Source organism: Delphinus delphis, chromosome 16 (assembly GCF_949987515.2).
Source record: "Delphinus delphis chromosome 16, mDelDel1.2, whole genome shotgun sequence".
In the NCBI taxonomy this organism is placed as follows: Eukaryota; Metazoa; Chordata; class Mammalia; order Artiodactyla; family Delphinidae; genus Delphinus; species Delphinus delphis.
In genome coordinates this window covers 72,642,778-72,655,928 of record NC_082698.1, presented here as the reverse complement: position 1 = coordinate 72,655,928, position 13,151 = coordinate 72,642,778, and the positions used below count along the sequence as shown (strand labels likewise).

General features: G+C 41.3%; 1 protein-coding gene across 6 annotated transcripts in view; it reads right to left on the bottom strand.

Moving 5' to 3' along the window:
• The window catches only part of FAM13C (family with sequence similarity 13 member C), a 136,217-nt gene that overhangs the window by 23,003 nt on the left and 100,063 nt on the right, over positions 1-13,151 (bottom strand). For all 6 annotated transcript variants that reach the window (XM_060034961.1, XM_060034962.1, XM_060034963.1 and 3 more), the window contains 2 exons: positions 2,986-3,196; positions 1,497-1,635 (listed from right to left, as the gene is read on the bottom strand). In XM_060034961.1, the coding sequence (XP_059890944.1) occupies positions 1,497-1,635; positions 2,986-3,196 (350 nt within the window). The remainder of the gene's footprint in view (positions 1-1,496; positions 1,636-2,985; positions 3,197-13,151) is intronic.

Here is a 13,151-nt window from a genome sequence, read left to right as displayed (position 1 = left end):
AGTAACAAGTCCAAAGTCACAGAGCTCCCAAGTGGCTGTGCGGATTCAAATCCAGACCAGTCTGATTCAAGAACTGCCAGATAAGAAATATTAATAGGCCCTGGGGACGGAGCCCCTGTTTCTCTACAGATTCCAATACGAGGGCATCACAGATCCAATAAAACTCCAGCAGCAAGTAAGGAAAACCAACTTCTCTCAGGCTATCTGGAGCTTTCAACTTGCAGTGGACACTTAATGAATTTTACTCGTACTTCTCCATCGCAAAAACTACTCATCCTTAACCACCCCAAGCCTGAGCTGATAGAACACAACCACCTTAAGAAGGTTATAAGTCTTTGCTGGGCCTCCGTCTCCTTATCTGTAAAATGAAGGCCCGTACTCACAATGTGGAGAGCACCCTCCTACTCTATAAAAGACAGTAAGTAGTTGTGACTGCCTGACCTCAAGGAAGAGAAGAATCTTCCACACCTTAAGGTTGACTTGAAAGCCAATCTGATTTTTCTTCCATTTTTAGCAAAGCTAAAACTCCCTCCATAAAACCCCTCTTTTAGTGAATTTGAAGTCACTGTGGGCAACACAGGACAGGAAGAACAGGAGAGTGGAATATTACCTACTCTCACCTCCCTCCCCAGAACTTACCCACACTACAGGGACCAGCATGCAGATTGCCTCTGGACCAAGAGCTTACTGAGCCTTTAAATATTTTAAGATGTTTGAGACATTCCCTGGTCTCATTTATTTTAATAACAAGCTGCTCTGGACCCTCTGCCAAAGACCCAGTATCTTTGTGCAATTCTACATGGGTATGATTCTTCTGTATGCCACGGTCACCATTAGAGACAATAAATAAAACTAGCATTGGCCATCAGGACACTTACCTCTGACTCTATTGTTTCTTAAGTAAGAAAAGGAAAGGTTCATGATTGTAACACTGCAGTACCAGCAAGAAGGCTGCTGTCTCTCTGACAGGAAAGGATGGGATCAGGGTTTGTTCTTAAGAGTGGCCTGAATAGATGTCACGTGATAGGTCCTCACCCATCAACCAGAAAGTACTTTATTGTCAAAGACAACTCTCCCTCATTCTGTTCCACAATGAGAGATTCTGTCTTTTGAGTCCTTAATAGGTTCTTATCAAATACAAATGAGAAAAGGCTAAAGAAAAAATAAGACCATAATTCAAAAGCTTTCCAAATTTTAGTCCTAGGAACACTAATGATAGGAAGGTTCCTCAGAAAAAAAAAAAGGAGAGATCAATAATCAAATCAGTTTAGAAATTAGAGTTGTAATTTGCTACTAGGAATTATCTTAGTAGAGATCAGCTAACAGCATGTGAGAACAAGACAGACCCAGGATGGAAACTTAATTTATGATAGGTCCTGGGTTGGCCAATGGAAACTGAGCTGTCCCTTGGCACAGAGATGTACTCAAAAAGGAAGGACAGAAAAGCCCATGCATTTCTGACACAATCCACTCATTTCAAACCGCAGGGTCCTTACCCGGTATTTCTTTTCTTGTTCAAACTTTTCTTCAAATTTCCGAATTTTCCGCTTCAGGCTCTGGATGTGTTTGGTGAGCTGGGTAATGGTCTGTGGCTCTTTGCCATCACCACAGCTGCACCGAGAAGAACTTCGGGGCCTGCAATGATTCCAGAGAGGGAAAGAATCATCAAAAACAGTACTATATATAAAAGAGGTAACTAATAAGGACTTACTGTATAGCACAGGGAACTCTACTCAATACTCTGTAATGGCCTATATGAGAAAAAGAATGTGAAAAAGAGTGGATATATGTAAAACTGATTCACTTTGCTGTACAGCACATACTAATACAACATTATAAATCAACTATACTCCAATAAAAAAAATTTTTAATGATATAAATTTTTAAAAAATGGTCTTCCAGTGAACACTGCTGCTGGTCTACAAACCAAGCTTCCTAGATTATCAGAGAAGTCCGGAGGCCAGCTCATTATTTGATGAGTCTACTATGGTAGCATCTGCTCATTACTGGAGATCCCTGATCACAGAACTCCATTATGGGCAAATGTCATCAGGGAATTTAGTCTACAAACGTCAGAATATTAGTCTAGGAGATGTATTTCCTAAAGCTTGGAGGATACCAATTTCAGACTAATGAGAGAGCCCTATTGTACCGTTATCCTCAATTAGTTGCATGAGCCCCACCTAAAAACAATTTCAAGGAAGATTTAGAAGAGTAGTTAACTCTTCTTTCTATGACAGAGCCTTTGTGAATCTAATCAAAGGAATGGACCCCTCTCCAGAAAACGTGTCCACCTTCTCACCTGACACAATTTACAATAGTAATAATGCACTAAATCCCTCAAGTCCACCAGTAGACAGTCCATGAACCCTGGTCTAGATAAACTCATGAGTAACAGCAGGAGTTATTAAGGAGAAACCAGGAATTCCCCGCACATATTTTTGGTCAAGGGAGACTCATTTTAGCTAGGCATCAGAACTACTTACGCAACTTAAAAAAAAAGAACACATAGTTTCACATTTTTTTTGTCTAGGGGAGCTACTGTAAGCTACCACTTTTCTAGAATCTAAGAAGAAATTGAGATGTACAACTCACAAGCATTGCTACAATCTATCCATCGAGGCCACTGCTGGACATGGAAAGAATACTTATGAGCTCATCGAAAATTCCTGGTACTCGCATGTACACAGACTTAGGATTCTGGTCATTTCACCAAAAATGTTCAGACATGGGAGCCGTAGGGCAGCCTGTGTCTCGAGACCATCTCCTCCTGATTCAGGAAGGCCTGAAACAGCATTCTTAACTAGAAAGTACTCTGATTTTTTGCCATTTATTGTTCAGGGCTTGCAGCTGCTTTTGGTAGGCATGTTTGCTCTATTTTAGACACACACTTCACTGAATTTATAAGAGTATTGGGTTGTACTGTAAATAGTATTTTAAAAAACTGCATGAAATGAAGACAAGAACAAAACAAGGTTTTCTTACATCATAAACTGCTGAGTGCTGGGTGGAGAAGGGGCTGATTCAGGGTCTAAGTTGAATCTCTGGCTTTGGCTAAAGATGGAGCATCGTGGTGACAGAAGCGGGTTGTCGCCATCCGTGATGTGACAGAGCAGCCTGCTAGTCTCAACAGACTGGAGGTCTTCTGGTGTGCTGTCCGCTTCACTCTGCACATCTTTGTGCACTGGCACAGGGTCTGAGGAAACATGATAAAGCATCGAGACTTAGAAGTGACAGAGGGCTTGAGCCTGTCATGTTCTTAAACAAAGATTATAAACATTCATTATAATGTCTTGCCTCTTTGTCATTTCTTCCTTCTGGGGATATGAAAGCCTTTCAATATTCTGTCATGTTCGTTCTCACGGAATCTGGACAGAAAATATTACAAAGCCAACACACACCAAAAGATGGAAACAGAGATTGTTTCGGTCTGAGTTACAGAAGTCAGCATGGTCCAAAACTACAAAAATCCTCTCTTTATTTCATATTATTTGCATATGTCAGAGAGTATATAACAACATGTTAGAGTGAAAAAAAGAAAACAATTACATGGAACTGGAGAAAAAGATGATAGATTATGAGGGAGAATAGTTATATCAGAACTGCCAGTGAAGGAAGGGAGAGGAGGGTGTAGGGAGGAAAAGAGAAGAGAAAACAAAGGAGGAAGAGAGGGGTGAGGAGTCCCCAGATAGAAAATTACTCAGCACTCATTAAAAATGATGGAGAACTCAACATCAATATGGAATGATGCTCTGAATATACTAAATGAAAACCACACATTTCAACGCAGAACAGTAATGATTCCATTTGCTATAAGCAGCATACATTTATGTCTACAAATAAATGCACTAAAAGATCAAAGAAGCTACACAGCAACTACAAAGCATGGTAGGATTAGGAAAGATTCTATCTCTTCTCCAAAATTTTATGTAGCATTTTATTTGGGACAAAAACAAAAACCAACAACAAAACCTGCTCTAAACCCTCTCCCCAGCCTGGCAGCTGTCTGCCTGAATTCTCACTGTGATCATTCCCCTTTTATATGAGCTCACTGGCTCCCCAACCAGGTCAGTCCAGAAAGTGGGCACCCCTGTGCTACAGAGGTGAGGGCAGGGGAATGAGAAACTTCGGGGCGCTGACTGACGGTGGCCAGAGTGACAGTCCCTCCATCCTGGCGTGCTGTACAGAGCTACTCAAGGAACAGCCAAAACCGTCTCAATTTTGCCCAGCAAACAAGTGAGGACGACCCAAGGTTTTCTCTTATTCTGACTACCCTAAAGAAAGAGGAAAACACACAGATTTTCTGGGTGAAGAAATGAATCTGAAAATACTGACAATCCACTTTTCCAAAATAACATTTATCACAATTTGGTACTGGATGAATCTTAATCAGGTTTAGAATGGCTCGAGCTGTCTAGAGCTTGAAATGCAATTTCCTTTGCGTAACATCAAAGTTCTGATTAGGTCCTTGTGTGTTTTCAGTTGGCTTCTCCCCTTTTGCGCTGTAGACTGGGAGGGTGGACAGTGCCTCCCATCAGGCCTTTGAAGCCGATCGACACACCTCTGTCAGCAGCTGAGGCTGGTCAGAAGCGGATGGGGTGAAGACTGGGGAAAGCTGGAGCCAGATGAATGCCAAAGCCCAGGCCCACAGGCAAGTGTGCTGGTGTGCCCGACACAGCTCGCCACAGGCAACACCCTGGCTAAGAATAATTTAGCCAGAAAACGCTGCCATGTGGCGGGAGCCCTAAGAAGAAACACGAATGATAGTTCCTAACCAGTAAACGACAGCATATACTAACAATGACCTTCAACACCCACCAGGAAGTGTCTGAGTCCCTCACCAAACCCTTTTCTTAAACCATTAGACTCTAAGAAGAAATGTACTTTATTCATGTCACCCTTTTCTGGGCAGCATCTTTTGGTAATAATGATGGGAAAGAAAAAGATCTTTAACAAGCACCTGGGACCAGCACATTTTTGTTGAAACTGTAAAGACTGGAGTCCTTCTCTTCAGCTCATCTGTGGTGCCAGGGTCAAAATTAAATCCTTTTAATTTTCCTTTTAATTTTAACTTTAACTTAATCCTTTTAATTTTCTCTTGGTGCTGTCTTATAATGACAAAATGCGGGCACTTGGGTTCCTAGCCATATGACTAATGTGGATGTAAGAGCTTAGCTTCGGAAACCCACAGAGACCTAAGATATGACTTCACAGAATCACAGGCCACTATGAACGCCATTGCAATAGTAACTGCAAACCTCCATTTACACGGCATCTGCTTTTTGTGGGCACTCAAAACACCAGTGCTGCCTAACATCCTGACCTTTCTTCCCCCCAATTCACCACGAAAGGAAGCAGCGAGCCCGAAAGATCCCAAAGTGACCAGCTGAAAAGTGACAGTCAACCTAAGTGTCCATCAACAGATGAATGGATAAAGAAGATGTGGCACATATATACAATGGAATATTACTCAGCCATAAAAAGAAACGAAATTGCGTTATTTGTAGTGAGGTGGATGGACCTAGAGTCTGTCATACAGAGTGAAGTAAGTCAGAAAGAGAAAAACAAATACCGTATGCTAACACATAGATATGGAATCTAAAAAAAAAAAGAAAAGAAAAATGGTTATGAAAAACCAAGGGGCAGGACAGGAATAAAGATGCAGACACAGAGAATGGACTTGAGGACATGGGGAGGGGGAAGGGTAAGCTGGGACGAAGTGAGAGAGTGGCATTGACATATATACACTACCAAATGTAAAACAGATACCTAGTGGGAAGCAGCCGCATAGCACAGGGAGATCAGCTCAGTACTTTGTGACCACCTAGAGGGGTGGGATAGGGAGGGTGGGAGGGAGATGCAAGAGGGAGGGGATATGGGGATATATGTATATGTATAGCTGATTCACTTTGTTATAAAGCAGAAACTAACACACCATTGTAAAGCAATTATACTCCAATAAGAGTGTTAGGGCTTCCCTGGTGGCGCAGTGGTTGGGAGTCCGCCTGCCGATGCAGCGGACACGGGTTCGTGCCCCGGTCCGGGAAGATCCCACATGCCACGGAGCGGCTAGGCCTGTGAGCCATGGCCGCTGAGCCTGTGCATTTGGAGCCTGTGCTCTGCAACGGGAGAGCCCACAACAATGAGAGGGCTGCGTACCGCAAAAAAAAAAAAAAAAAAAAGTTAAAAAAAACCTGGTAATCTGGTAATGCTTGAGCTCTTTGTCTAAACTAACCATTTGAGTCGTGAAGTGGCTTAATTAAATCAGTGGGTGCATGCCTATGTGTGCGCATTTGTGTAGACAGGATTATTGAGATCTTTGCTCAGAAGAGACCAGGGTAGATTCAGAGCCAACCAGCGTTGCTGCCATCCTGGGAACAGAGCCCAGGCCACCACTTACAGACCCTGCTCCCCAACAGGGAGAAGCTTATGGCAATATTAAACTCGGGTGGCTTCTGATGGGACCCTGGGAGCACACTGCTTTTTCTTCCAAAGAAAGGTGCAACTTGCCAGAGCCCATGCTGTGATGCACTATGCTTTAGAGGGAGGGCCTGGGAGCCAGGGCTCGGGGTGCTCATACTTTCTTGTGGGGCTCCAGCAAGTTCACTGACCTCTCTCTGTGTCCTTGTTTGGACCACCTGACAGGGCTGTGACAGGAAAGTCAAAGGAGATCTGCTGTACAACCTCATGCCTTTAGTTAGCAGTATTGTATTATACACGTAAAAAGTTGTTAGGAATGTACATCTCATGTTAAGTGTTCTTACCACAATAAAAAAAATTGTTTTCTTTTATCCTTCTTTGTATTTTCTACAATTTCTGTAATGAATGTCTTAATTGTATAGGAAGAAAAAACCAATAAAAGTTAATATAAAAATTTGGGGAAAAAAAAATGCATTCCTCGGAAGAGAAGTGAGAACCCCACGGGCAGAACAAGAGAGAACAAAGATTGTGAATTTGAATCTCAGGTCCACCACCTGTTAAGAGGCACTTGAGCAAAAATGGGCCTTTTTAAACCCCAGTTTCTTCATCTGTAAAATGGGGAGAATAAGACTAAGGGAGGCCTCTCCCTGCCTCTCAAGACTAAGGGAGGATGAAATAGGAAAACTGTATCCCCTACAAATTTTTGCCATATCCACATAAACCTATTTTTAATATGTATGTGTATATGTATGTTATGTGTGTATATATGTGTTTATGTGTATATATATATAATCTTAATTTCTTTGTTTTAAGTTCTTTTTTATTGAAGTATAGCTGATTTACAATGTTGTGTTAGTTTTAGGTGTACAGCAGTGATTCAGTTATTCTTTTTCAGATTCTTTTCCCATACAGGTTATTACAAAATATTGAGTATAGTCCCCCGTGCTATACAATAGGTCCTTGTTGTTTATCTATTTTATATATAGTAGTGTGTATATGTTACTCCCAAATTCCTAATTTATCTCTCCCCCCTTATAATATATATAAGATTATATATTAAATACAATCTTAATTTCAAACTACAGTTTTCCCAAATGTCAGCTTCATCTTAGGCAATAATGGCCAAGAAGTCATAAATTTGATGTGCTAGCTACATTTCTTCAACTAATACACATTAAAATAAATTCCTATTAAAACAACGTTCACCCATGCATCCTCTGTATAGTTGGCGAAACATCGAGATAAGGCGCAGAAACTGCTAAATCGGTAACCATGAGAACCATCATTTTAACAATTATTAATATCAACATAAGGAAGTTGAATATTATCTTCTCTTACTGACCACCAACTCCACTAGGAGTCCTTACGGGGTTAATGTGGGAAATGAGAACCAATACACTCTCAACATATTGTACCTCCTACCAGTTATTTATAAATAAGAATAATAATCATATCTAATACTTATGCAGTGAGTCACTATGTCCTCAAGCTTGTAATAAGAGTTTTTGCCAAGTATTTAATCTTCATAATAACCACAGGAGGCTGGGAGTAATGTGATCTGCGTTTTAATTTCAGGAGGGAAGGTGGTATGACTACGTGAGCTCCAGTCAGGGAGGGTTTGACCAATGCCCGTGGTAGAAGACTCCACATCTCCGACCTTGGAGGCCCAGAGAGTATTTCTAGCAGGCCACTCACTGAGCAGGGACCACAGCTTAGAGAAGTCATTATCATCAGGTGTGAAGGCCAGAGCCCACTTCTGATCTGGGTGCAACCCCAGGCAGGAACAGATGCTGTATTACAGCTGTTAAATGAATCAGTCAGATTTTAAAAAACATTTTTCTTATGTGAATTTTTAAGTGATTCAAATGTAAATCAACTATACGTCAATAAAAAATTTAATTAAAAAGTAAATTAATAAATGAAGTGATTTAAAGTTTAAATAAATCTCTATCAGCAACCATTTGAGATGGACTGCTGAGATGAGTCACAAATTAGCCACAGGCTTGTGGGTTTGTTAATTTGCACTTTTGGGTTTACCCATCATGGTGGACCCATAGGCAGCATTCAGATACATTCCAAAATGCCAAACATCATGCCTTTGACGGTATTAAAAACTAAATGAGTCAGAAACATGTACATGATTTTAATGAGGCTCAAGCATCAGAGCCCTCGGCCAGCCTCACACAAACAGGGCCACCAAGATAAAACCGAAAAACAACTCAGAAACAGCTGATGGACACACAATGGATTTAGTTGTAGGTGTGTTGAATTTAAGTTGAATTTAACCTAAGGCACTAATAGTTCACAAGAGAGAGAATACAGGTAGCCTGACGTCATCCCAGTAACTAAGCCTGGGGAAACAGATGGGCCTGCTTGCTCAGAGACCACCGAGAGGAAAGCAGTATCTCTGAGGTTAGGATGGGTGGGTAGGAATGAGAGCAGATGAAGACGGATTTCTGGTAGATGAGGCCGACCGAGCCACCGAGTGGGACAAGACTGGCACTCCAAGCAGGCTTCTATGTGCCACCTTCTGTGGAGGACCACCAAAACATCAGTGAGCTAGAGGGGTGAGGAATTTGTCACCGTGCAAACAGGGGTTGGCTCCATGGCAAGCGTCCTGCAGATCCCAAGAGGCAGTCTGACATCATGAACAAAAAGCATGGGCTATAGTTTCAGAAACACCTGGATTCACGTCCCAATTTTGTCAGATGTGTGACCTGGGACCCATTATTCAATCTTTTTCAATCTCAGTTCTCCCATCTGTTTCAGTGAAAATGACATCAGTATAAATAAATTGCTGGAAGGATTTTAAAAAGATAAGGAATCTCAAGGGCTTCATATAGCGCCTGGGGACAGGGCATAATAATAACTCATCAATCAATGACAGCTGTTGTCGTTTATATTTATGGTGGTATCTTTGACCTAGTTAGGGAATTAAAGAGGGGAGCCGAAGGGGGAAATGAGTTCAGTTCTGGATGCACTGAGTTAAGAGGCACTTTTGGTCATCCAGGTGGAGGTGCCCAATAGCCCCTATATACGTGTAGGCATGCAGCTCAAGAGACATAATCTAACTGGATCCAACCTCATCATACACTGCCCTGTTTAAACGCCCCTTCCGGAGTAGGGGCTGAGACGGTGAGCGCCATTTTTGTTTTGAAGGAGCCAATGTACTGATTTCAATTAAAATGAACAACCGGTAGATTAGAGCACTGGGTTAGCTGGGCAATGAGAAATTCCAAAATCCTTCCCGAAAACCAGAAAGCTACATGGATCAAGCAGCCTCAGCTCAGATCTAAACTTATTCCTTGCCTCTGCATTTTTGACTACAATCTTCTATTTAAATTTCCATCAGTAAATAGAGATCCAGGCTTTAGGTTTTTGAGTAGTTCTTAAGACAAACTTAATACTATCATTCCTGTTCCCTAGAGAATTATGGAAAGACAATTTTGGAATGTTGTTTTCTTGAGTCATTGCTATTATTTCTAACATATGCAATGCTTTTTGCCAAGTAAACATAATATTTAAATCACAGAAATACATAAATACATAAATCTTCAGGGTACACTGTCACTGATTATTTTAGAAGTCCAATAATAACATCTATGCACTCTGATAAAGAGACTTTTGCAGTTCTTTTTAAGTATTTTCACTGTCTCAATGGTAGAAATAAGGAATAAATGACCTCCAGTTTAAAAAAGGTAGTATCAACGAAGGCCCAAGCAAAGGAAGATCACAGTTTCATTTTGGGAGGTGTAAACGATTTGAACTCACCCAAATTTTCAGTATTATAGTGATATTCAATAAATTTAAGTGTCTAGATGAAATTTAATAACTATCTTAAATATGCTTTCATTTCACATGGAAACTGGCTTAGCAAAGTACAGTGCCAAGGAGGGTATAGAGGCCTCTAGATTGAATAGAGACAGAGGAAGACAACGCGGCAAGGTAGTGGGTGAGAAAGACGAGGAGCCGGAAAGCTGCGGGGGAAGAAGAAGAAAAACACAGACACCACGATGGTGAGGGTGGGTGAGAAGGCAGGGTGACAAAGGCTGAGCTCGTTCTCAGGAAACAGGCGGCGGAAGCAAACCTCTAGCCCGAGGCAGACTGAGGTCTTTGCACGTTAGTGACTTCTACCAGAACTCAGAACCGTGCTGTGGGCTACAGTAGTGTGAGCCACACTGAGGACAGGGTCAGGTCGCCAGATCTCTGTTGTATGGGGAAAGTGAAGAAGTCTATTCTTTGCACTGTTCTGGAGAAGCACATACGAGGCAGGGATCATTCATAGTTTTGGAAGCAGTTTCTACACAGCACCAAACCAAATGCACCACTTGGGGAGAAAAGAAGAAATGATCTTCTAGACAAATCTACTGAGCGACTACATGAATGTCTGCACTTTCCTCTGATTATTCAAGACTTAACTTCTCTGCCTATATGCACACTGTCGAAGAACCACTGAGAAATAACCAAGGGAAATAAATGGCCGATGGTGTCTCATCTCTGAAAACATCTTTTCCCCTCCCTGTGTCACAAAAGTGGAGCCGAGTGCTCAGCTAGGCTGTGAGGGTGGGGAAGGGGAAGAAAGAGCAAATATCACCCATGATAGTGCCCAAGATTCAGAAGCACCCTGCCGGTACAGAGAGAAGGCTGGGTGCCGGGATGTGATCATTTCTCAGCCCAAACAACTTTCCGTGTCTTTTAGTTGATTCCTGTGCAACTGATCACCTCAGCGGGAAAGCTGAGAAAAATCTGCTAGGAAGGTAACAAGGGCCATTTTCAAAAGAGGCTTTTCATTTATGAGCAGACGTGCTTTGAAAAGCAAAAGGGAACTTACATACAAAGCAAACAGGAAGACTACGGAAAGAAATTCCAACCTTTGCTGCAGGCCGTATCTTCACAGGCTCGTTCAATGTCAGTAAGGAAAAATTAATCAGAAAAAGTTGGACCCGCAGTTCCACATAGAGACGTGGAAAAGTGTAATTCTAGGTTCCTGGAAGAGTCAGAAGAGGTTGTCCACTTTGGGTCTGGGGGCTGTTCAGAGCAGTGTCAGACACTGAGCATCTAGGCAAACTGTCTGATCACTTCTAGACCCTCCTTCATAAGCATGAAAGAATAACCAGAAAGAAAGGTATTTAAATGACTGTAATATACGAGAAATTATGTGCGCATATGAGAACTCTCTGTACTGTATGCTTGATTTTCTATAAACCTAAAACCTCTTAAAAATAAAATCTATTAATTAAAAAACGAACATGTCTATAAGCCCACTGGTTAAAAGCCTGGGCTATGGAGTCAGAGCCCTGGGCTTGGTCCAAGATGCCACTTACTAACAGCTATTAGGTCCTTGGCCAGATGAGCCTCTTCACACTCAGAATCCTTTGTAAAATGTGTGGCGAAGACAAATAGGACAATACAGACACCACGGTCCTCGGCCTGTCTTAACAACTGAACTAAAAAAAATTTTTTTAATAATCACCTGGTGGTTTAGGCCACAGGATTGAATTGTTCCTTCCTTATAAGGCAGTTATAGAAATGGCATCAGAGAATTATACTGTCATCTATGAATTTTGAAATCATTTTTTAAAATGCTCTCTTTGGAAAACAAGGGGTTAATGTGAAACTCCCTCTTTCAAAAACTATGAAGATGGCGATAAAAGCATCAGAGAAAAATTATTAACAGTAAAGATCTTTTCCAACCAAGTTATGTCATAGGTTTAGCACAGGATAGATTTTATGGTAACAAATGTAGTTTCACCTTTAATAAGAGGTAGTTACTCCACCATCAGCATTGTAGATTATCACTGTTATAAATACCTTTTGCTTAAGAGAACTAGTGTAATGTCAATCAAATGCAGGACTCTAGAGAGGACCTAGGGAATAAACAGTACTAAATGTCATCTCCACACCTTGAAAGTCATTAGAAATTATGATAGAATAGACATTTAAAGACAAATGCAAGCGTTATCAACTGGAGGAAAGGCATATAAGCTCTGAATGCCCAGCTTTTAAAATAATGATGGCTGACATTTACTGAGCATTTACCACAGGTGATGTGTTAAGACCTGGATAGGTATTATGCTATGTCATCCTCACAACAACCCTAAAAAGTAGATACTATCCTTTTTCCCTTTTTAAAGAAAAGGGAACTGTGGCAGAGGGGTCAAATAACCTGTACAAGATCACCCAATGAGCGCATCAGGTTCTACAAAGAGCTATGTCTCCGAACAAAGCAGAGCCAATGAATATAATTTATTTGGGCTTTCAAGAAGTCAATGGCATGGTGTTCGTACCAAGAGTTATTTAAAAACAAAACGAAATGACGATTGGGCTAAATGTTTTGTAATGGATAAAAAATTCACTTAATAATATGCCCCAAAGAAAGAGCTGAATTAGTATCCTGATGACAGATGTGTCAGTACTAATCCTTGCAGACGGATCCTGGCTTAACCTTATTTCACATTTCAGAAATAACCCTGAAGTGGAAATAGAGTCCCAAGTCTAAGTTTGTGGATGACGTTAGTATTTTTCGAAGAGTAAAATGCAAAGCAACCACAGAAGAGGCTCACAAACCATGAGGCGGCTCCACAGCGGCAGGTGACCTTCACTGTGGGCCAGCAGGCTCTTCCGCTGGACAACACTAAGCCTTCTACACTTAACACACAAGAAGCACTGGACTATTAGTTTTATGGGAAATGGGATTTTTGGAGCTCTTATAGACTATATTGATATGACAA